Source organism: Antechinus flavipes, chromosome 3 (genome assembly GCF_016432865.1).
Source record: "Antechinus flavipes isolate AdamAnt ecotype Samford, QLD, Australia chromosome 3, AdamAnt_v2, whole genome shotgun sequence".
NCBI lineage: Eukaryota > Metazoa > Chordata > Mammalia > Dasyuromorphia > Dasyuridae > Antechinus > Antechinus flavipes.
In genome coordinates, this window is record NC_067400.1 from 395,210,418 (window position 1) to 395,235,409 (window position 24,992).

A 24,992-nucleotide genomic window follows, 5' to 3' on the forward strand; every position below is an offset into this window, starting at 1 on the left:
CATGAAATATCTCTTTTAATTACACAAAAGCATTAATCTTCAAAACAAATGCAACTTAAAATTTTTATATAATCATATGTAACACAATAAATTGTTCATTAAAATTTTGACCAAGTTTTTACTTTTTAAAAAGATCTTTGTCTAGCATGACACCATCTGATGTTGTCTGAAGAGTTAATCTCAACATATCCATACACTCTTTCAACCTGGGATCAGAAGTTCGCAATCCTGTAGATTTCAGTGCCTATTAAAAGTGAGTGAGAGACACAGAGAGAGAACCTGTAAATACATATCTCAGATAATTTGCACATTCATTTTTATCAATATATAAAAATGTCTTCATTTGTTTAAAAATTGTTTTTACAAAATAATTAATATCACTGTTATGAAATTTCCATACAATTTTTCATTATTTAATTTGTGCTTTATTGGTTATTTTAAAAAGGTAAAAAAAAATTCATGAAAACAAAAATGTAATAGAAATTGTGAGAATTAACATGTAGATAATCATTAAAACATTTCAATTACAAGACCTAGGGCTACCAATGAAATATACAAAATGTGGAGAAGAAAAAGATAACTTACAGTAATGAATTTATGAACTGGTATTTTTTCTTGCCCTTCTGCAATGGTATAGAACAGCAAATCCTCCAAGCTAGGTAGAAGACCCTGTTTGATCTTACTGAAAATAAAGGGGAAGGGGAAGGGAGTATGAATTACTATTTGCAGTTTGTTAAATATGACATGTTTATAGTACCAAAAACTAGACTTTGGCCATGAAAATCACTATGAACCAATCTATATATCAGCTATTCATCATGGATATTTTTATAAAGAATAACAATACCCAAAAATTAAATAAGTAATCAAACACTAAAGTGAACTATATCATTCATACCATGTTCTATTAATGTACAATATGATGTTTATTTTTTAAATTGGAGTTTTTATTCTATTTTAATTCAACCACCAGCTAAAGCACAGAGTCATACTGATAGCATCATTTATAAAACTACTGAGCAAATATTCAGGTAGGCATTTCTAAAGATAACAAATAAAATGCTATTTTATCAATAAAGTTAATTCTAACATTTTGGAAGACTTTGAGAAGGTGGGAAATGGTAGGGGATTTGAACACAGAGTTGGACTTAAAACCAAATAGGAAAAGTGGACATTTCAAAATGGATACTCCAAAGACATCTCAAACTCAACCTATAGTAGAACGTATCTCTCTCTCCTGTCTCCAAGCTTCTCCTTTCCAGTCCAACATCAGCTCTCTTTTCAGAACATAAACTATTTTTATCAAAGGCACCAATCAGTGAATCAATTATTTCCTAAGCACCTCATTAAGCACTGGGGATACAAAGAAAGGTATAAGTTCCTAAGAAGTTCATACTCTAATGGGGGAAAGTAAATAACTACGTACAGAGAAGCTATATACAGGATAAATTGAAAATAAATTAACAGAAATAAGGCATTAGAATTAAGAAGGATCAAAAAAGGTTTCTTGTACAAAAGATTTAATAGGACTTGAAGAAATTCAGAGAAATCAAGAAGCAAGGTTGAAGGACAGCATTTCACGAAGAATATTTGGTGAAAATAGTCAGGATATAAGAGTATCTTGTCCAAGGAATAATAAGACCAGTGCCACAGGCTCAAGGAACACCAACATTATCCTAGTCTCCTAGGGTTTTAATATTGGTATAATCCTTGGTATTGATCCCTTAAAAGGCATCAAGGACCATCCTTGAGACTTAAAGCAGCCAGTGGAGGTCCAGAGGCTCTCAGAAGCCTACCTGATGGATAATGAAGGACAGCTTCATGAAGTGAATCAGCTTGAAATACTTAGCATAATTAATATTCTTCCTCTGTTATGGCTAAGTAAATCTCTTTTTTGAAGGATTGAAACTAATTTACCACGCATAAGCCTGAACCAAGCCCAGCCCAGAACTTGGATGAAGGAAAATAAATCTTTAAAGATCTGCATGAACAAGAAAGAAAACACTCATGTAGCAAAGACTGAAAGAAAATAGGTAAACAATGAGCATTTTACTACCTGGGAAACTGTCAAAATACCAAAAGAACTAGTTGAAGGCTTCAAAGGGAATCAAGTGGCTTTTCTATAGAGAACAAATGAAAAAATCAAATAAAAATTACAAAAGATAGGAGTTTACTCCAGCCTACATAGTTTAACATGGGATTACATACTGTGCTGGTAAAGATCTTGTAGGCCACCTAACTCTCTTAAAAGACTTCTATTTAAGGAAAACAAAACAGAAAAGATTAAGAGACTTGGCCGTGAGTAAGACTACAGATTCCACTTAAGTATCTAAATACACAGATTTAAACTCCAAGAACCATAAATACAAATGTGATTTTAATAATAAAATCACTATAGTCTCAACTAGAGACTCCCATTAGAATGTTGAGGGAATAAGATGATATGGTCAAGTAGTCTTAATTAGTAATTAGATCTTTCTAACCATTGTTAGAAGTCTTTTACAAATAGACATTCTATCTTAGATTATATTGAGTCTTCAGGTTTTCATTCTCAATATCACTACAAAGTACTAGAAACATAGACAATATAGAATATTGCTCCCTCAAAGCACCAGCCATCACTTCCTTGTTAAGAAAATAGCAAAAGACATTGAGTCATCATCTTGCTCTACCAATATTTATTTATAAAATTTAAGACTACTCAAGTTCATTGAAATTTAATTTTATCTATATATTTTTACACTTTTGTTATATCTGAACTCTTATACCAGTAATAAATATCAAACTTTCACCAAAAACAATTCTGAGTCCACATTCTCCATCAATAACAACTACAAAAAAAGTTTATTTTCCATTACTGAATTTAGGAATCAAATTAACAAAATACTGGAAGACTCACAGGTATGCTGGCAACTAAGACAGGAAAATTATAGAACACAGTCCCTCTGTAGAAACTGCCACGCAGCAAAGTCTATGTTAACAGCACTGTTAGACTGTCTGAAAGAACCATTTCTAAATATCTAAACATTTATTAGATTATGAAAAAATTATGCAATAATTCATTTTAACAAATGCTACATGTATAAAGTTGCTTCCTAATATTCTCTTTCCTATAATTTAGTTTTCAGTTTATGTATTTGCTCTTTAAGTTAGTTATAAATTTGGCTTTTTTAGAAATTTGCAAATATATGAACTTTAGGATGAACTATTTTAAAAGTCTGCAATCTTTAAGATAAAACATTTTATGCTAGAATATATTAGATATTGTATTTCTTCCTAATTAGTGTGAATTCTTCCACTGTTTGACAACTTTTAAAAGAAAATTTATATTTTGGCTGACAGTCTTTAAGTATATATGTAGACAGGTATTTAGTTATTCCCTTTAACAGGAAAGGAAAAAATTTACCTTCCCTATTTCAATTCACATCTGATACTGTAAAATTAGATTGAATAATTCTAATGTCCTAATATGAAGAAAAAAACTGCACCATCTGTCAAAGCAAATAGACAGTAACATTCAAATTATTAACAGAAAATGATTTTGTCAAATGAACTACCCTTAGATGAAGTTTGTTGCTTGAAAAAAACTTGCAGAATAAGCCTTCTCTCTATTTATCATGCCAGTGAATGGTGTTTACTTTGCCTACAAGCAAAGTAAATACATAAAACATACAATTAACTTTTTCATATGATTCTTCAGGCTTTTGCCACAGTGAAAAATAATTAAGGTCCTAATACTACGGAGGGGGGGGGGGGGGGGGGGGGAGAATAAACATTTACTCACTTTATAATATTTTGCTTTTTTTTTTATTTTGGTAAGGACAGAGAAATTTTTTTCTTATTTTTAGCTCCCTAAAAAAGACTGTGCATTGCTCATATATACACTTGTGTAACTTATAGCATTAGGATTAGAAAAATTCTTTCTTAAATTGCAACTGATTTGGTGACACTTCCTGTTGAGTTTTTAACAGCTATAGATAAATGCAGCATTCTGTTGTACTTCAATGGCAAAATGGCAAAGAGATGGGAACGATGGTCACAAAATCATTGATTAAAGCTTTCTTTCTGTCAGATGATCCTACGATCATTAATGCCCTTAAATTCTGCCTAAGCAAATTCAAACTAACCTTCAAAATCCAGTTAATGTTTCAACTTGGTCCTCCATGATGGAATATTCCATCATTCATTCAACAAGCAATTAATATATGCCAACACTGGTAGCACAAAGGAAAACAAAAAAGAGAGAGACCTTGGAATAATATAGCAATAACTGAATACAAGAGTTTATATTCTGTATACAGATAAATAATTACAAAACATATGCAGAGTAAACATAAAATAATTTCTAGTGAAAGAAGGGCCAAATCAGGACACAATAAAGACCTATAAAGCAAAAGACTAAAAAGAACATAATAAGGAACTGAATAACTGATACTGCTGGTAACAGATTTCAAATTTATAGATTTGAGAAGAGGTGGTCAAAAAAAAAAAACATTTCATGGAAGAAATGGGGGCTTGAAAAGGCAGGTGGCTTTTGGAAGAATGTATTGACTGGAAATGACAAAATCAATACTCAATGAACATTTTTTAAGAAGCTAGTACATAGAGACCTGCACTAGATGATGAGGAAGATACAATAACTAGCATACATAGAGTCTTTGCTCTTGGGAAAATCATACCCACCTATTCTTGCAGTGTGTGGAGTTGAAAGAACCCTGAAATGGGTGTCAACAGATAAAGGTAGGATCCAACACTAACCTAGCATACCTTCAGAAATCAATCCTTTCTTTATTTCATTTTGACATAGATATGACGCAGGATTCTCAAAAGCTGTCAATGGACTTACAAGTTTTAATAGTCTCCCAAGTGGGAATCACTTGGAAAAGAGGTCAGATCAAAAATTATCTTTTAGCCAATTTTAGCCAAACAGTTGAGTGAGCTTGGCCTGACTAGAAACTATAAAATGGACAATTTTTTTGTCATCACATAGCCTCAATCTTATTGGCCACATTAGATAATTCTATATCAATGGTGAAGGTGTAGCCTTGGAATCATAAAGTCTATGAAACAATGGAAAACAACAATGTGCTCTCAGGTTCAACTAGTGTGAATCTGGCAATGGAGCATAAGGGCAGATTAATACATGAGAAGAGGCTTAGAACCAGATGGTTGGCTACATATTTAATAAATATGTTGGTCACATCAATTAAAATACCATCATTACTCTTTAATTAGAGTATAAGTTTGTATAGAATATGGACCATAATATGATCCACAATGTGCAAGAGGAACTTATCTGCCCTCAAAGCATTAATTAACATTCTTAAGAGAGAAATAGCATGAACTTAAACTTATAAATACAAAATAAAGGAACCTATATAAAGAACTATGGAATACTAAAAGGGGAAGGAGTAGACCCGTAGGACAGAATTAAAAGAAAAGGAAATAACCAAGGGCAAAATCAGGAGAGTCTTTCTGTAGAAGGTGGCACTTGAGCTGACTAATGAAACCAAGGATTCCAAGAAATGGAAGTGAAAAGAAATAACCTATTATACAAAGAGAGGCAATGAAGTTTCATGTGTGAGAAACAGATAGGCCAATTTGGCTGGACTGTAGAGTATGTGGAAGGAAATTTTGTATAATAAATTGGAAAAGTAGGATGGGGCCAGGCTGTGAAAAACTTTAAATATTAAATACAATAGTTAGGATTAGATGTGGGTAACAGAGAACACCACTGGAGTTTACTGAATGTGAGGGAGAGGGCAGCAGAGAGCGGACACATAATGGATAAAGAAAGCAATAGATTTGGCAAAATATTTGGAGAGAGTAAGGAATGAAGGATGACATTAAAATTAAGAACCTAGATGAGAGAAAAGTGATATCTTTGATAAGAGAGGTAGGTTTTGGGGAAAAGATAAATGAATTTTGCTTAGTAAAGGTACTGGTTGGAGAGAGGAAAGATAATGAATTATTTTGAATGTGTTGAATGAGACATCCAGTTTGAAATATCCAATAGGCAATTGGTAATATGAGGGACCAGGTTGCATGAGAAATACTAAAGCTAGACTTGAGGTGATGAAGTAACTAAGTGAAAGAGTACAGAAAAAAAGACAAATGGATTTTAGTATATCTAATATTCAGGGCTGGGTTAGAAGATGAATATGGAACTCTCAATGACTGACCTCAATTTTCTCAATAAAACATACTTGGCAAGATCCTCAACTGAAAGAATGAGAGGAAAGGATGCTAAGGAAGGCCTTAGGAAAGAAGCACAAGAGACAATCATTCTAATGAGAGGAATAAAAAAAAAAATCAATTAAAAAAACACAGAAAGTATCACAGTACTTATTGGATTAATGTTATGCAGAGACAACAGCAGCTAAAAGCATTAAATACCCAGCATGTATGAGACAAAACTGACAACAGTCCCTGACCTCTAGATTACATGAAGAGGAAATAGTTGCAGTTATATGTATGTTCTATATACACGACATTCAACAAAACCAACTCTCATATAAATTAGAATCCCCAGATCCACCACAAAGCACTTTGATCATCTTTCCAGCCTTGTTGCTATATGTTTCCCACCTAAATACCTCCCCCTCCCCATCCCAATTCCTCAGTCCTTCCATCTCTTGCCCTGGGAGCAGCAATCAAATTAATACAACAAAAAAGAAACATGCATCAATTGTTCTAGGTTACTCATCATCGCAGTGACTGCCTAATCCAAAATAAGGTACCTAGGCCACTACTCCCTGATTAAAATTTAAATGCATTGAGAGGTAGAACTGTCTTAATTTAGCTAAGTGCCTAACTCATTAAATGCTAATATTCACATGTAGCATTGCCCCTCACAATTGACAAATGTGACTTACTTAAAGCACCACCACTTTTAGATTAAAACTTTGAAGACTTATGACAGAGTCCCACAGAAGATGGCTCTCGGAATTTAGCACTGCCTAATAAATGAACTAAAATGTTCCTAAAATAGAACTTTTAATAGCCTGATGCAGCTTATGATAGTGTAAAATGATTCATGACCCTTTATTATGAATTCTACCGTATAAATCATGGATCTCCATGGCATCCCTACTTAAATTCAGTCTTGTACATTTACAGGGGGTCTTAGAGATAAAATATAATCCTCATCATTGGCTAATAAACGTGGACAAGTCATCTTGTCTCTTTCCACCTCAAAGTCACAAAGTAAAAACTTGTAGTAGGTGGAACTAGAAGGCAAGTCAACTTCCACAGTAGTGTGATTTTTATTTCTAATGGGAACTGTCTACCCTGAAAACCTGGACTTTCCCATAAAGACTGACAACAATATATTCCAGAATTCCCCCTTATAATTTTCCTGAGAGAAAAAGAAAGGCAGGCAATGCTATGTTCTGTGCAAAGATGCCACATCCCCCATGACTCTCATCCTAAAAATACTTTTTTCCCCCTTATCTGTAAGATGAACTTATGATCTTCTCTCTATAACATCATAGTTTACACAAACATATCAATCACTCTTTGGATCAGGAAAATCCTTATATCTTGCCAGTCTAGAAAGCAAAGAACAAGGCTCTTTCATTAAGCCTTAGCACCAAACTTTAACCGGAGTTGGTATTTTAAATATAGAGTATTAACAGCTTGTCTCTGATTTGGGGACAAATCAGTCTTAAAGAGCAGGCTCTATCCACAAAACCTATTTGCCTCGGTTACTTGGCATTAAAGAATCCTGGGAAAGGCTTCTGTCAGAAGATGGGATTTTATAGCTATGATCAGGGGAAAACAGAAGGTAAAAAATGTAGGGACACAGAAAATTCCAGGCATGGGGAGAGCCAGTCAAAATACAAGAAGTCTGGAGATAGAGTGGCTTATTCAAGCAACAGTAAACAATACAATCAGGAGTTGTAAAGTATGTAGAATGGAGTAAGGTATGATTTCAAAGTAAGGAAAAAGCCAAGCTACTGAAAATTTGAAAAGACATTAAGATTTTATATCTGAACCTGAAGTAGTAGGTAATCACTGGAGTTGGCTGAATCAAACCTGATCAGGCCTATACTTTAGGAAAATCACTTTGATAGCTGAGTGGAAGACAGCAAATGTGAGGTGCGGAAGCCAACTACATCATTTTTAACATAATATATACTACGTGCCAGGCACCAGGCTAAATACTATCTCATTTGATCCTCATAACAATTCTGAGGGATAGGTATTTTAAAGAAGGATTCCTGTTTAGGTACAGAGTACACTAGGTAGCCTCTAGGGCCTTTTTTCCCCCAGCTCTGAGATTCTACAAATTGATAATGAATAATAAATGTCACAATCTTTTATAAGTTACCTCTTTTTGTTCTTTTATCATTACTTATTGGGGCGTATATGTACTACATATCATATGGTCAATGAATACCAACTTAAAAATTTAATTATTAAATTTGTACTCTTGCTCTCAATCTAATGAATTATCTTTTGTCCACATGAGATGTTAAAACAGAAGAAACTGAACTTCACATGGCAATAAAGTCTGCTTATGTACCTCAACTTTTTGTTGACAAGGATAATTACCGGTAATAAAAAAACAACCTCTTTTCATCTGCTAAGACTTCTTAATGAGACATCCATTAAATGATTAAAATTGGAACTGAAATAATAACACAGATATAATCTATTTGCTTATGCCAGGTGAATCTTTGCCTTATCTAGACAATTTAGAATATGTATGTGTGTACGTATATCTTTTCTATGTTTTATATATACAAGATGTATATTTGCATATACATTTATTAGATAACCAGCCACAGATTATCTAGTCTTATTTTAGAAACACCTACTTGAAAACAATATTTTTAAGTGCTCAAATTAGACATTTAAAAAATTTTCCATTAATAAAAGGATGCAATTAAAAATAAACTTCTATGTTGTTTTAATTCAATTATATCAGCAATTACATGAAAGAAACAGATTAGTACTAAATGGCACCAGACTACTTACTGGCAGTTTTCTTCATATATAAAATCAGAGTTAGACTAGCTGATCTGTAAGATACACTCCTAGCTTCAAAAACTTTATGTTTTAAGTCCTCAACTAAGTCCTAGTCCAATTATCTCATCTTAGCATGAAAATAACTTTGGATCTTTTGCAGATTATACAACAGCAAAGTGCCAGGATTTAATAGCTGGAACAGCTTTGATTACAAGCCTTGCCAAAAGACTATCTTATCTGAATGCCTAGTTTCTGAGGACCAATTGGGTCATCAAAATTTCCATCATCAAAAGTTCTGCTTTATGGATACAACTATTGAGTCAAGCGAGGTAAGAATGCTTACACTTGCATCTTTTGAAAGATAAACAACATCACTCTCTCTTATTAAGATCACTTGTTTAACAATTTCAACAATCTACATTTCTAAGAATACAGAACTAAGCAAAAAAGGCTTTTTCCTTTACAGCAGGATATATTTTTTAACTCTCTCTTACCTCAATTTTCAAACTATAAAATAAGAAGTTTGGAAAGATGATTTCTAGAGTTCCCAAGAGATAAACCTTAAATTTCCCAAACCTTAAATTTCTAAGATTATGAGCAGCTAAAATACAGATGCCATAAAGTTCATGCAATAATGTTCCTGTTTTTTATTAACGGGTTCACAGGAGTTTACTTTAGATAATTCTAAAAGCGCTACTTATTTGGCTTTCTAACCTACAGGAGATTATGGACTAGAAAGACAAAAGGTCAAAAAAGTAACAATGAAAGAAAAAGAAAAAAAAAAACAAGTCATGAAAAAGCACAGCCTGAGGTCATTTAATGAGGAGCAATTAAAAAGCATGGGATTTAGAGTTGGAAGAGACCTCTAATTTAGTGCTTTCTTAATCTGAGAGCTATGAACTTATTTTTTTTTTTTTTTAATAATACCTTGATAATTGTACTCATATAACTGGTTTCCTATATAATCTTAAATTGAGTTTTTAAATTTGTTTTTGAGACTTGGTCTCTATCTCCTATTGTCTGGAAGTGTGACTCTATATATGGCATAGGCAATCCTACTATTGATCGAATTTCTCACATGCTATTTCAGACTTGCTATTTCTCCTTAGGAAAACTGATGATCCTCTACTTCCAGAGATACGTAATACTGGTAGTCAGACAGTGCAGATACCCCTTAGGTTTAGCTCTATTATAGTCCAGAATTCCCAAGCTCAAGAAATCTACCAGCCTTAGCTTCCTCATGGCAATACCTTGCATTTTATAGGTTTAAGTATAATTTTTTGAGAGGGATTAAGTTTTAGATTGTCAAAAAGATTCATATACATTTAGGTGGTCTAAGTGGATTATATCACTGGACTAATGCTCAGGAAGAATTGAGTTCAAAAACCTTCTTAGATATTTACTAGCTATGTAACCCAGGACCTATCATTCTACTCCTCTGCCTTAGTTTTCTCATCTGTAAAATGAGGATAACAACAGCACCCACTTCCATGATAGGGTTGTCTTGAAAATAAAATGGGATGTTTGTAGAGCACTTTGTAAACCTTAAAGCACTACATAGTACAAGCTATTGTTATTATGATACACAAAAAATTAAAATATTCAAGTGCAAGCATATCATTTTGCAGATGAAAAAACTGAAGATCCCAATAGGTAAGTGATGTGGTCAAGATCATACAAAATCAACAAAATGTTAAATATATAAGATAGGAAGATGTTTAGTACATTTTGAAGTCATTTACATAAAAAAATATTAAATCAAAAATTTTGCTACTTAAATGAATTAAGTTTCAGCCACTTGCAAAATTCACATTGGATAATCTCATTCCCAATCTTATCACGGAAATCCATAATTTAATATTTTAGGAGTAATAAAGCTAATTTCTCTCAGATTTAATTACTTCTAGGGAATTGGGCTGGTAGCTTTTTAAGCTGGTCACTTAAAGAATCTATTTTATTATACATTTATACTACAAGTAAGCAGACTACAAACATATCCAATCTTGAAAACTATAATTCTAGATTAGTATACATTATCAGTTGGTTTAAAAAGGATACTTTCATTTTAAAATGTCTTGCTTCTTTATCCACCAACAAATGATAATGACCATCACCAAATAATTTCTGTTGGACAGTCAAAAAATGGCAATTGCCTTAAAATTTACGCTTTAAGTTTTACAGGTTCATAAAATTAGCTAAATGCTGGTTTGGGGTATATACAATTAATTTTAACAAATAGCATTGAATTTTTGTAACAGAATTTTTCAGGCAGCAGCATTATACCACATTAACTATTGGATTCTCACTTGGAGACAATATAATTGGTCTTTTGTCTTGGCAACACTACTTAAATTTTCCAATGTATCAGTTACACCTTCTATGTCTTAAGTATTTTATGTATCAGAAAATCATTTGAGTAGAGTTAGTCTAATCCAGAAATCAGAGGCAACTATACAGCCTTATAAAGAATTTCGTGCTACTGAACCATTAAGAAAATAAAAATTAACTACAGGAATTTCATTTTCTGTTTCTAGATTTCTTTAATTCTAGCTGGCAATGTCCTTATAAAAATCTTAAATTAAATCTCAACTCTACTCAAAACTACTGAAAAGAGACAAGTATTTAAAATAAATTTCACTAGTGAGCAAATTCATGCTTATTTCTGCTAAAAGTAGCACATTTATTAAATTTTTTAAAAACAAGCAAATCACAGAAAAATAAATAAAAGGTCAAATTCCATTTGATAATCCTTTCCTGAGTTAGCTAGTTTTGAGGTAGCCAGTTCTGCCTGGAAAAAAGGCAAAGAAGCTTCTTTTACATTATGGAGAATATATTTAAGAAATACCCTTAAAGCCAAGTCACTGTTAAACTAATGTTATCAAATACAGTAACTGTATTCTTTTCAGAAGCAACAGAAAAATATAAAATATTCAATTTTCAAGCTATATTGAAACCTGTTAGGTCGAATCAAAAACCTCTGAAACAAAAATGAATTTAGCACCAAAATTAGTAGATTACTCAATATTGAAAGATTCTAAAAACACATTTTTCAGTGGTCAATTATTACATTATTTGCACTATCATTACCAAGAATCTAATTTAATGTTTACTGAACTGTAAAATGTAAAACAATATGGGAAAAGATAGTTAACACTTAAGAAAAATCACTTAATATCAATTTGCAATATTTCCCAGTATCAAGATTTTGTATAGTCCCTCTACCCCTTCCCTCCCACTGGATTTCCCATTATTATTAGAACTACAAAATCCACAACAGTATTTTAAGACTATCTAATCCTATATATGCCCTTTATAGAAGTTAAACAACTTCTGGAATAATATTTTTAAGAACCACTAAAAACTACTTACTCCAAACTCTGAAGATGTGTAAATCTTAGATGCCATTTTTCTATTGATATATGAGAAAAAAAATCAAAATCAAAAAAAGATCTTTTCCAGGGATATTTCAACAAAACTTAAATACACACACACACACACACACACACACACACACACACACACACACACACACGCTGTCACAGTCCTTTATATCTTCAAAACCAAAAAATATTTACACTCACAATTCCAGGACAAAGATTAGGATTTAATAAACATAGTTCTTAGAATGCTAGAAGACCAATCCTCAATATTTCCTTTTTAATCTGGAACTTTATCAAGCTCAGGGGGATGAAACCAGAAAAGATTTCAACTTAAAAAACAAGGCTTTAACAAACTCAGATGCAGTTTGACAACCTAAGGTCACCATTGCCACCAGTGATATAGTAGCTCACTGCCCACTACAACAATGCAGTATTATTTACTAATCCATAGTAATTTTTTTGACTATGCCTAGAATCAAACCAATCTTGTCTTATGCAACTGTATGCTGCTATCAAGTAAATGGCAATTTTAGGAGTCACTTTAAGATTGGTTTTGAAATAATAGTGACTGATATCAAATAACTATACATTAACGTTCTGCTTTTGTACAAGCATAATAGAACACAAACACAGGTCAATTTTCAAAATTACCACATGTATATTCACTAATTATAAGTACACAGCTACTTTTATATATACATTTCTACCTAAATGTACTTGGGAGGGGAGGAGAGGGAAATACTCCAAGAAAAAAATTTTGAAATAGAATTTGGCACAATTGATGTGAAAACCAAGTTTTCTCTATTTTGCATATATGTTCTACACTACCAATAAAATTATGTCCTAATGCTTTCTAATGAGATGATTACAGTTCCTGATAGCAATGCTAGCAAGGCAGAAGTTCCTAGTAGGTCCTTCTCCCCCAGCTACATAGGCTCCAAGCACTGGCCTAGAACAGGCTATATCCTATATCTTACCTATTGTGCAAGGCTCAGTCATAACGAGGAAATTAATTTTTTGGGCACAGCAAATATCAAAGAACAAAAACAGTCATATAGGTTTTAAAGTTAGTGATCCACATCTATGAAATCATAGAAATCTGAAACACTGAATTGTTTCCAATTTTACTTTGATGTAAGACTAAGTACTTACTACTTAGTAGTACTTACTACTGCTACAAGTAAATGAGGAACTTAATTAAAGCAGATCAAAACTGATAATATAAATATGCTGTTGCCTAGAGTATATATAAATGCCTGTCTGCATTTTTTTAAAGGAATACTGTTCTTTGCATAGAAGAGCTATCATGCTTTTTGTAGTGCATTCAAGCTATTATGCTATTAGTGATCCACATCTATGAAATAGAAATCTGAAACACTGAATTTTCAATTTTACTTTTTATTAAGACTAATACTTTCCTTTAAAAGGCTGCTACAAATAAAAAATGAGGAACCTAATTAAAGCAGATCAAAACTGATAAACATATAATGTATGCAGTTGTTTAGAGTATATATGAATGCCAGTCTGCATTTTAAAGGAATACTGTCCTTTGCATAGAAGAGCTTTCATTCTTTTTGTAGTGAGTTCAAGCTATTATGCTTTTTGCAGCAAGTTCCAAGTTTCAAACATTCACATTTTCTCATTATTTCCTCCAAATGACACCAAACAACACACATTTGTAAGATGGCAATCTAGTGTATATAGTAGTCTGTGACTAGAAGCAAACTTTCTATGTGAAGCCAATTAAATTGAGGACTAACTGGATCTTATTAGCACCATTACTCTCTAAACAACTGAGTAAACTTTTAAAGTGGCAACTTAAAGTGGCATAAATATGGAATTCTTTTCCCAGAGGTTCTTTGCCCCAGAAATAAGATTTCAGAAACGTCAGGAGTTTCCTAGCTAATCTTTTTTTTTTTAATTTTTAATAGCTTTTTATTTACAAGTTATATGCATGGGTGATTTTACAGCATTGGCAATTGCCAAACCTTTTGTTCCAATTTTTTCCCTCCTTCTTCCTCCTCCCTTCCCTCCACCCCCTCCCCTAGATGGCAGGATGACCAATACATGTTAAATATGTTAAAGTATAAATTAAATACAAAGTAAGTATACATGTCCAAACTGTAATTTTGCTGTATAAAAAGAATAGGACTCTGAAATATTGCACACCTAGCTAATCTTTACCATGGTGATACTTTTTAGGGAAAGTAATTAAATTACTTTAATAAAGTAATTAAACATCAAATGTGCACTTTATATAAAAGGATTCCCCTGAATCAAAATACAGGTGGTAAATGAGCAATGAGCCAACTAAAACCATCAAATAACTGAGTGCACCATGCAATGCAAGCATATGATGCACTTTTTTTTTTCTGCTGAAAAAAATAAACGTTGAATAGTGTCAATCATTTTCAAGGTCAGCTCTACTTGAAGGGACTTTGGAGTCATTTAGTCCAGTCCTCTAACATTACAGATGAAAAAACTGAGCCCAGGCAGTGTAGTTCTGGATAATCTGCCTCAAAGTTACAAAATACCACTGTTCAATTATAGGAAGTTAACATGCTATTACAATGAAACTTGTAGTTCTATATACACACCCACCTACATACACCTTGCCCTGCTTTGAGAATGGCTAAAAATAAATAAAGGTGAAGAATTGTACATCTTTTACTAAAATAAAAAAGATAGCTGCAATGTTTTCCATTCTGAGAAAATTACAGGAGGGTAGTGAACACATGGACAAGTCAAGGAACCATTTGCAAAGATTTCAGTTAACAACATTAACTACCAGAAGTAGCAAAACAAGTTCCTACAGTAAAACCCAAGCTTCCTCTTGTACTACTCTCAATTGTGGAGGATGGAAAGGAGCAAAAGTAAGACTTCCAGAAATCATATATTCAGTCAAGTCAGACAAGAGTAACAAACAGTAACAAGAAGAATCTCACTCAGAATAGCAGTTTAGAATCCATTCTACATTCTATTTAGACTTTGCAAGTGTTATTAGGTTTCTCATATTTAATATGGAAAATTCACAGCTCTAACAAAATGTGAATAAAGTACAATTTAGTTAGATTAATTTCTTTTTAACTAGATTCATTTCGTATTTTAGTTTTTTTTTTTTAATGACTATTATTAACAAATGCCTTAAATGAATTTTGTTAACCAGTTTTGTCTTATTTAATTTTGGCTTTCTTGGCTGATTTCTAAAGAGGAAACATCCTACAGAATACATAGAGGATAGTCCAAGGCTGCTTTTGAATGGGGATAGGTAGTTTATGCCATCCTCTCGTCTATAGGACTCTTTTCCTAATAATCTGGTTTTCTTCATGTTGGTTTTAAGTGTTCCTAATGGTTCTTCATAGAAGTTCATAAGCCCCAGAAATTATCACTATTAAACAGTTTTTAAATATTCCAGTTTGCCACTCTTGACTGCTTAAGATTAAAATATCAGTACACCTTAAAGAATCCATCCAAGGACAAGCCAAGGCTACTTGTTAAAGACTTAATGCCTTTCTCAAGCCACAGGACTATTTCCCCTCAGAATCTGGTTTACTTTATATTGTTCCCCAGTGTTTCTGCACCTAAGTAAAGGAGATTCCTCAGAAATGCTACTATTGCTTTGAAAAACAAGGTTTCCAGGCGTCGGTAGTGGCAAGATTCGGGGGAGGAAGGAGATAGAGAAGGAGAGGAGAGACAAGAGGAAGGGGACAGGAGAGATAAGCGGGAGGAGAGAAGAGACAAGGGAGAGGGGAGAATAAAAGGGGGAAGGGAGAAAAAAGAAGGGAGGAGACAAGGAGAGGGTAGAGACAGAAGGAGGGAGAAGAGGGAGTGAGAGAAAAAGGAGGGGAAAGCTATAATGAGGAAAAAAGGGGAAAAGAGGAGAGGGGTGAGAGGAAAGGGATAAAAAAGAAGAGACAAAGGGGGAAAGAGAGAAGGAGGGAGACGACCTCTGTTAAAGGTGTGACAAATCAGAAAAATATGGGCTATGAGGTTCCAGCATCATTTCTTCCCCGCCTCCCCATGTCACTAGAAGAAGTTCACGTGGGCATCACCCTAGTAGAGGCGTCGGGTAGCAGGACGCACAAGGAGGGGGAGGGGGAACAGGCCTGTGCTCTGCACGCCGGCAGCGTGGCCACCACGCAGTCCAGCCTCAGCCTCCTCAGCACCTAGGGGGCCCTGGCCCTTGGAGGGGCCCGAGGGCATCTCTCACGTAGGAAGAAGGGAGGGGAGAGGAGGGAGCGCACGCGGCTTCGAGGCCGGCGGCATTGCGGGCGGGGCCCGGGCCTAATCACATGGCGCACTTAGCGCTGAGCAGAGCCAGCAGAGCCGGCATTTTTGCACGCCCTCCCTTTCTCCCCCCTCCACCCCCGCCCGTCTCCTCCCTCTTCCCTCCTCCCCTCCACGAAGCCTGGATCTCCATCCCGGCCTCGGCCACTCCCCAGCCCAAGTCCAAGAGAAGGGAGAGGCCTCCTCCTTCTCCGCCTCCCGGCTAAGGGAAGCGACTCACTTTTCTCCCCCAGCCATCTCCTTCCCTTCGCTGTTGCCATAGGCGTTGCCCTCGCCCGGGCCGTCCTTAGGGGGGGTCGACGTAGGCGGCTGCATTTGCGCTGTCTGGGACTGGGAGCTCCCCTTGCCCAGCTCCTGCAGAATTTCCGAGTGGGAGCTCGTCAGCCCTCGGGCCAGGGGTACATCGGGCTGGCGGGTGCCTGCACCCCGCCAGGGGAATAGTTCTCTGGCAGCGGCAGCAGCTCGGCCCCCCTCTCGGGGGCGCCGGCATAAGGTGGTGAGAGGCTGTCCCCGTCTCAGGGCCGCCCCGGCGGCGGGCGGATGCAGCAGCAGCAGCTCCCGCAGCATCGCAGAGCCTCGGAGCCGCATCATGCCGGCTGTTAAGTTTCGCTCACCCCCACGCTATCCACTCCTAGCGGGGCTTCTCACGGGGCGGACTAGAGGAGGAAGGATGCAGCGGGTCAGCGGTTCCTCAGAGAGATTGTCGATCTTAAGAAGTGACGAAGGTTTTTATGGGCTCCGGAGCTGGGGTGGAGAATGAAAAGAGGGAGGCGGCGTGGCGGGGATCCTAGCCTGGATGAGGGCTGCTGCGACCGCTGCTGGTGGTGCCGCTGTTTCTCCGGCCGCCGAGGGCTCTGCACTGAGGCCCGGAGCTGAGGGGAGGGCCAGAGACATTCCGCTCTCGCCCACCCCGAGGCGGGAAGCGAGAGACGACCCGCCCGCCACGCCAATTCTTATTGGCTCACAGGACAGACTTCTCTTCTAATTGGTGGATGGAACAGTCAAATTTCTCTCAGTATCCGTGCTCGAGGGGGGGCAGGTGGAGAGGGGGATGAAGAATTAAACTGACGTAGGAAGAGGAGGAGGGCCTGGGTCTTGGGTCTTCTGATAGTTCTCGCGTGCCCCTAGATTCCTTAATGATATATAAGCCCCCCAGCTCTCGCCTGACATTCTTGCAGATTGTAGCCTTAACTATGGAAGCCCCGTGGGCACCAAGGAAGATTCTTGACTTCGGAGCCTTACATTGGGGAAAATTGATGGGCCTGAGATCTTGACTAAAGCTGAGGAAACCAGAGGGCAGCTGGGGAGAAGGACGGATTGATGCTTCAGGGCTTGCTTCAGGACCTCCAGCTAACCAATAAAGGAATGAGGAAATGCATTTAAACTGCCTGGAGTAGTCCCGTTAAGAGGATCATGATACTTTTCCCAAATAGCATGTTTTTTAGTTTAGGGTTTCCCGCCCCCCCCCCAACTTTCCAGTTTTGGCTTCCACTCAGATATGAAGTGTTTTGGAAAAAATGAATAAAATCCTTTCAGCTATGTGGCTCCTTTAAGCCACAAAGGAGAAAGGAAAAAAAAGAACAAATTTCCTTTCCTCAGGAATTCTTTTGAGATCTACACATATGTTTTAAAAAAGTAAGAATTTTTAATTGCAGCCATTCAACTTTAGACCAGTTACTCATTAGCTTGAAAATAAAACCTTAAATAGTTTTAGGTAATTTGCTTTTTTGTTTAAAGAGAAAATGTCCAAGCTTCCTCCTAACATAGACTAAACTTTTTATATCCATCTTTTCATTCTTACCTTAATTCTTAGTGAATTAGGGATCCTAGGAATATCGCAATTTAAAAAATAAAACAAATGAAAAAAGTCGCTTGATACACTTTAAAAGTTTTTTTTTCATTACTGTTTTATTATATTATTTATTAAAACTTAGCAATTCGTAGTATTAGTAAATCCCCTATCTGTTTGATAGAATCTTGGTGCCAATTATGGTTTCCTTCCTCCTCTGACTTCACATCCTAGCCATTACCAAACAGGTGTTTTGTTTTGTTTTGCTTTGTTTCCTAACAGCTTTTCTTTCATCCTGTCGATTTCCTCTGAGAAATAATTATATTTTTCTTTAGTAACTTATTCATTTTTCTAATTTACATGTAATAAAAGCACAAAAGTTTTTCTCCAATCCCTCACCAAGAGGGAAGTATGAAGTATGAAGTAGAGTCAGTTTCTCCCAAAACAGAAAGGTTTTCAAGTCTATCCCAAGCAATCCGGTCTGTTGATGACCTACCAAAATAAAGAGATAGATAAAGGTACATAGATAAATAGATGTATGTATGCATATATGTATTTATATATTTACAAATATATAATAAATTGGCAATTCATTGATCATGGCAACCTATGAAACAAAACAAATACTTTAAAACTCAGAATTGGGGCAAAATTATGAGATTTGAGGGATAAGGTTGAGGAAAGGAGTTTGGGAGAAGAAGAACAAATATTACTCCAAGCAACTAGATAAACCAAGAGCATACTATCCAACTTACCAAACTCAGTGAATCAACATCTGGGCAAGTTGTAAATTGCAAATCTAAACCATTAAGCAAAGTAAGTAAATTTAGAATTAAAACATAATATTATAATTTTGATTCACAGTAGCTAGTCTGTCTTTCCTATAATTTGTTTCAAGTTTAGACAATTTTTCAATCAAATAAATGCAATTACAGAATCTAATTTTAAAGTTTTTTTTCCCCTAACTTAATTGTATTTATTATTAAATTCACTTCATCTCATTTTCTGATTGAAAGAGAAATAGCATGATAGAGATCTGTCCTTGAAAAACAATAAATCTTGGTTTCAATTCAATCTCTGTTACAGGCTGGCTATTATCTGTGGGTAAGTCACTTGACATCTTAAATGCCTTAGACGACCTCTAAAACTGTTAAACAGATAACATTGACCTGACTTTTCTCATCTAAGAGAGTTTTGATTCCTCAAAGTATATAAAGGATCTCTGGGGATTTGGGGAGAGACCTTTCAAGGGGTCCATGAAGTTAAACTTTTTTTTATAATAATAAGATGTTTATATTTAACATATATTGGATTTCTTGATGGTAGGGAGAAAAAAAAATTTGGAACACAAAGTTTTGCAATGTTGAAGATTATGTGTTTTTAAAATAATAAAATAATAATAATAATATGTTTATTCTGTATATAGCTTTCTTTGTATGTATTTGTTTGTATGCTGTTTCTCTTTCCTCTCCATTCCCCTACACTTAGCTTGTAAACTCCTTGAGGGCAGAGACTTTTTGCCTCTTTATATCCCCAGTCTTTACATATAGTATCTGACACATAGTAGGTACATAATATATATTGATTGATTGATTGATTGATGAATCAAAAGAAATGTTTCTGAGTTTTCATAATCTTGAAGGCATTTTAGAGTCTGAGATAATTTTTTCAGTATCTTAATGCTTTTCCAAGTTACAAAGCAAATCCTTCCTTCACAAAAAATGCCTGATAGTTTATAATTTTGTAGAAATTTTAAAACACAAAAAAAAATCATGTTCCATTTGGACAGCATTTAAAATTAACTTAAAATTACACTTGTGGTTTTTGTAGTAATTCTTAGGGAGTCTATATGTGCTAGTCCTCTTTTTATCAGTTTTCTGCTTTCACTGGCTAAAGTGGTAAAACTTACTTTTCCTTTCAATACATATTATTTAGTCATTCAATGGTGCCTGATTCTTTGTGTCCTCATGGACTATAGTATGTCAGGCCCTTCTGTCCTCCACTATCTGTCGAAGTCTATCCAAACTCATGTATGTTATTCCATGACATTATCTATCCCCTTCTCCTTTTGTCTTCAGTTTTTCCCAGCATCAGTGTTTTCTGGAGAATCCTGTTTTCACATAATGTGAAGAAAATATTTAAGTTTCAACTTCAGTATTTGCCTTCTAATAAATAGTCAGTTAATGTCTTTTCTCTTTATTTTCCAAGAAAGGCACTCCTAAAAGATTTCTTCAGTACCATAATTAGAAAATATATATATTCAAAAAGATAAAGTATATATATTAATATAAAAGGAAGTCATCCCTTCTGAAGGCAAATTCTCCTATATAAATTTTATCAAGTATTTGATAAATTTCTATTCCTGCTTTTGAAAACACAAATGAAAGTTTGAAACCACCAGATCATGAAAGCATCTCTTTTAAAAATTCATCTAATTTCTCCCTTAAAATAACTAAATCTAATTTAGAAAACATCTCAAAATACAATTAAAGATTTCAAGATGCTATGAAGACAATTAAATAAATCTGAACTCAGTATCCAGGGTACCAGTTATATGGAAACAGTTGGAAAAAAACAAAAAGGGGGACAAACTACTTGTAAAATACAGATAAAATGAGGGTAAATACATAGACATTTTTAGAATAATGGATTTTATCAAAGGTATGATCAAAATGATGGGCTTGTCACAACAAGAATGAGGAACAACTAATGGATAGCCCCTGTGTTCCATTGGTGTCCTCTCAGGAGAGAGCAAGAATGATAGAATCCTTGTGGAAAATTTATGAAAAGACTTGGACAATAGTTACAGAAGATTTGTAGACAGATTGAATATGATCTGCATTATTAGAAGGACAAAGATTTGGGAGATCACAAACATTGTATTCTAATATAAAAACATATATATACATACATACATATATATATGTATATACATACATACACATACACATGCATATCAAATTCACAGTGGGTGTTAATTGCAAGTTATGAGAGCACCAATCTATTGTACATTGGTATTAACGTTTCCAGGTTCACTGCTTCTATCGTCTATCCAAATAGATGGTTTGTTGGCTTGTCCCACCAAATTTTTGACTACTTGGTCAGCTCTGCATAGTCCCAGAGGAGCCAATCAATTACTTGAACTAGTATCTGAGTAATCTTCAGCAAATTTATTTTATTTTAATTATTTTATTAATTTCATGCTACATTGGAAAAGGAGATGCATTTACAGTAAAAGGACTAGGATTATAAATAAGTAGTCTATCATTTAACTGCTATGTGATCTTAGAAAAGTCAAAACCTTTTTAGGCTTGTTTCCTTAACTGGAAAATGAAGATATTGGATTAGTTAGTCCCTTTCAGATTTAAATCTATTCTACTATAAACATTTGGGAGCTTCATTTTCCTCTTTGGTTAAATGACATATGCACTACCTATATTTCATAGGGCTCCTATGAGAAAAGTGCTTTGTATGATATATAATCTCTTTTATAACAGAGAGTTATTTTGACTCTACACTTAGATTCAAATTATCAACTATGGTGTCAGTAACCAAGCATTTATTAAGTGTTTATTATGGGCTGGACACTGTGGTAAATGCTGGAGATACAAAGAAAGACCAAAAAAAATGCTCCCTGACTTTAAGGAGCACACATTCTAATAGGGAAGAAAACATTTAAATAACTAGGTATGTAAAAGATAAAAATAAAATCTCAGGAAGACACTAGCAGCTGGACAGTCAAGAAAGATCTCCTGCAGAAGTGTGATTTGAGCTGTTTTAAATGAAGCCAGAGAAATTAAGAGGCAGAGGTTAGTTGAGAGAAAATTCCAGGCATGAGGTAAAAAGGTGAGATGAAAACCAGTAATAAGGTAATGTTGCCTGGCATTGTAGTATTATGTTGGAAATAGCAAGTAAGGCCTGTATTGCTAGATTCTATACTATATGGTGAGAAGAGATGTGTAAAAAGACTGGAAAAGTAGGAAGAAGTCAGGTTTTAAAGATGTTCAGATGTCAAACAGAGAACTTCATCTTTGAACCTGGAAAAAATAGGGAGACATTGGTATTGAAAGGGAGGCAAGGCAGGACATATGTGATCAGACCTGCATTTTAGGAAAATCATTTTGGAGGTGAGTGGATTGATAAATTAAAGAGAAGAGACTTAAAGCAAAGAAACCAATTAGAATGCTATTTTATAAACCTACATTAGCAAATTAATAAACTGCTAATTTGTATTTATGGATAGAAAAACAGAAATGATCTCTTAATGGAAATATTCTACAGAATATTTCCTTGACTAGGAAGTTCCCAGGCTCTGACAATTCCACACTGCTTGCCTTGCTCCCAGGCCTCTTCCATCTCTGCCTAATGCCCTAAGACTAGACACCATTGCATCATAATCTAATCTTCTCATCTGCCTCAAGAGGATTGAAATTGCACTTTCCATAGAACTTCCTCCTTTTATCTCCAGACCTTGTCCAATCTGCCTACAAAGGAAAAATAAATATGTTCTTCCATCCATTCCCTGCATAGGCATTGTTTAACAATTTGAGAGGACTCTGCCTAAAATCATCATATCCCAAAAAGTTGATTCTTCAAAGATATACTCCCAGCCTTATCCTCTGTACTTGCAACCTAGGGATTCTGAACTGCTATTGTTTATCACTCACACAAGTTCTCTGTCCTCTAATGGTCATACATACTTTTTCCCATACTTTCCCTGTGACTACCTGTTACCTCCAGTATCAAATATAAAATCCTCTATTTGGCATTTAAAGCTCTTCAAACCTGACCCTTTTCTGATATTATTATACTTCGCGTGCCTCCATTGGACTCTACAGTTGAAATTACTGTTTCTGAGTGTTGGCATTTTCACTGGTTATTCTAGAATTCTTTCACTCTTTATTTTTTCTTTGCTTCACTGATTTTTTTCAGGTCCTAGCTAAAAAAAACCCTTCTACAAGAAACTTTTCCTGAGATTATCTCCAATTTATCTATCTATATTTCATTTGTACAAAGTTGGCCATTCCCTTCATTGTATCTTAACACTTAGCATAGTCGCTGGCACACGATAAATATTTAACAAATACCTTTTGACTTAGTTTGACAGAGAAAGAGGATATAAATGATGCTTTCTTGTTGAAGATTGATAAAGTGGTACAGGGGCAAGTAGTGATAGGTGACTTCAGTTACCTAGATAAATACCTAAAAATATCATTCTGTTAAAAACATATCTAAAACTTTTTTTTTTTTGTCTTTGTTAGTAATTTCAACTCAGAAGGCAGAGGAATCAATTGGCAAGTAAATACTTTTAGGTTTAGAACCTATTATGGCTGCAACATATCCAACATATAACGGACTGCTTGCCATCTAGGGGAGGGGGTGGAGGGAGGGAGGGAAAAAAAAAATCGGAACAGAAACGAGTGTCAATATAAAGTAATTATTAAATAAAAATTAAAAAAAAAAAAGAACCTATTATGGGCTAGACCCTAGTAGGAATATCAGAGAATATTTTCAAAGAATGAAATAATCTCTGTTCACAATGATCTGCTATCCTAGTGGGGGACACAAGTCCATATGAAAATGAATGCTGTTTAAACACAAAGGGGTAAAATATGCATGTGTATAAAATGGTTAAAATACATGATAATTTTGGAGGGAGAGTACTAGCAGTTGTGGAGAAGTGGAGGAAAGGAAGAAAGAAAAAAAATCTCAATGTAGAAGATAATACTTGAGCGTCATCTTAAAGGAATTGAGGTACTCTGAGGTAGAAGTAAGGAAGAAATGTATCCCACACATCTGGGACAGCTCGTGCAAGGCACAGATGCAGCAAACATTATTATATGATGAAAAAGGTACTAAGTTTAGAGTTATACAACCTAGATTACATACCAGTGTGACACTTGTGATTTTAGGCAAGTCATTTTTTTTAGTCTCAATTTCTTCATCTACAAAAATGGGTCTAATATTTAAACTACCTATAGGGTTTTTTTGTGAGAAGAAAAAGATTTTGAAAACAAAGCAACATAGAAATACGAATTATTGTTATGTTAGATTAGAATGTTAGCATATCCCTTAAGCTCTAACCTGGGTCTTCTCTTTCTTTTGGTGTTCTTATCAGCAATGGATTCATCTGTAAGCAGAGCATTCCCAGATCCATACATCCCAGTCTTCCCTCTTGAACTTACAGATCAAAGTTGCTTCTTAGACCATTTCAAATTAGATATCTCAAGGATATGTCAAAGGAAAACTTATCTTTCCTCCAAAACTTCTTCTTTTCCCGATTCCTTTTTTACTGTTGAGGTCACCATGGTCCCCATCACTCAGGCTACAAACTTTGCTATCATCCTTAATTTCTCACCAGTGCTCACCTCATCTATCTTGTCATGTCTCCCTTCACAACAACTCTTGTGTGTATTTCCTCCTCTTCATTCCCACATGTACCATTCTCATCACCTCAACCCTGCATTACTACAGCATTCTTCTGATTGGTGACCCTGCCTCAGGCCTTTCCTCACGCCAATCCATCCTCCAATCAGTTGCTAAAGTGATTTTCCTAAAGCATC

At 35.0% G+C, this 24,992-nt stretch overlaps 1 protein-coding gene across 2 annotated transcripts in view; it reads right to left on the minus strand.

Annotated features, from left to right (window-relative positions):
* Positions 1-19,763, minus strand: part of GLS (glutaminase) — a 76,862-nt gene extending 57,099 nt beyond the window's left edge. The window contains exons 1-3 of one of the 2 annotated variants that reach the window (XM_051985991.1): positions 16,861-19,758; positions 586-682; positions 123-244 (exon numbers count right to left, since the gene is read on the minus strand). In XM_051985991.1, coding sequence (XP_051841951.1) covers positions 123-244; positions 586-682; positions 16,861-17,231 — 590 coding nt within the window. In that variant the 5' untranslated portion in view covers positions 17,232-19,758. Of the gene's footprint in view, positions 1-122; positions 245-585; positions 683-16,860 lie in introns of both variants that reach the window. The other variant, XM_051985993.1, reaches the window with a different exon arrangement.
* Between the last annotated feature and the right edge of the window lie 5,229 nt (positions 19,764-24,992).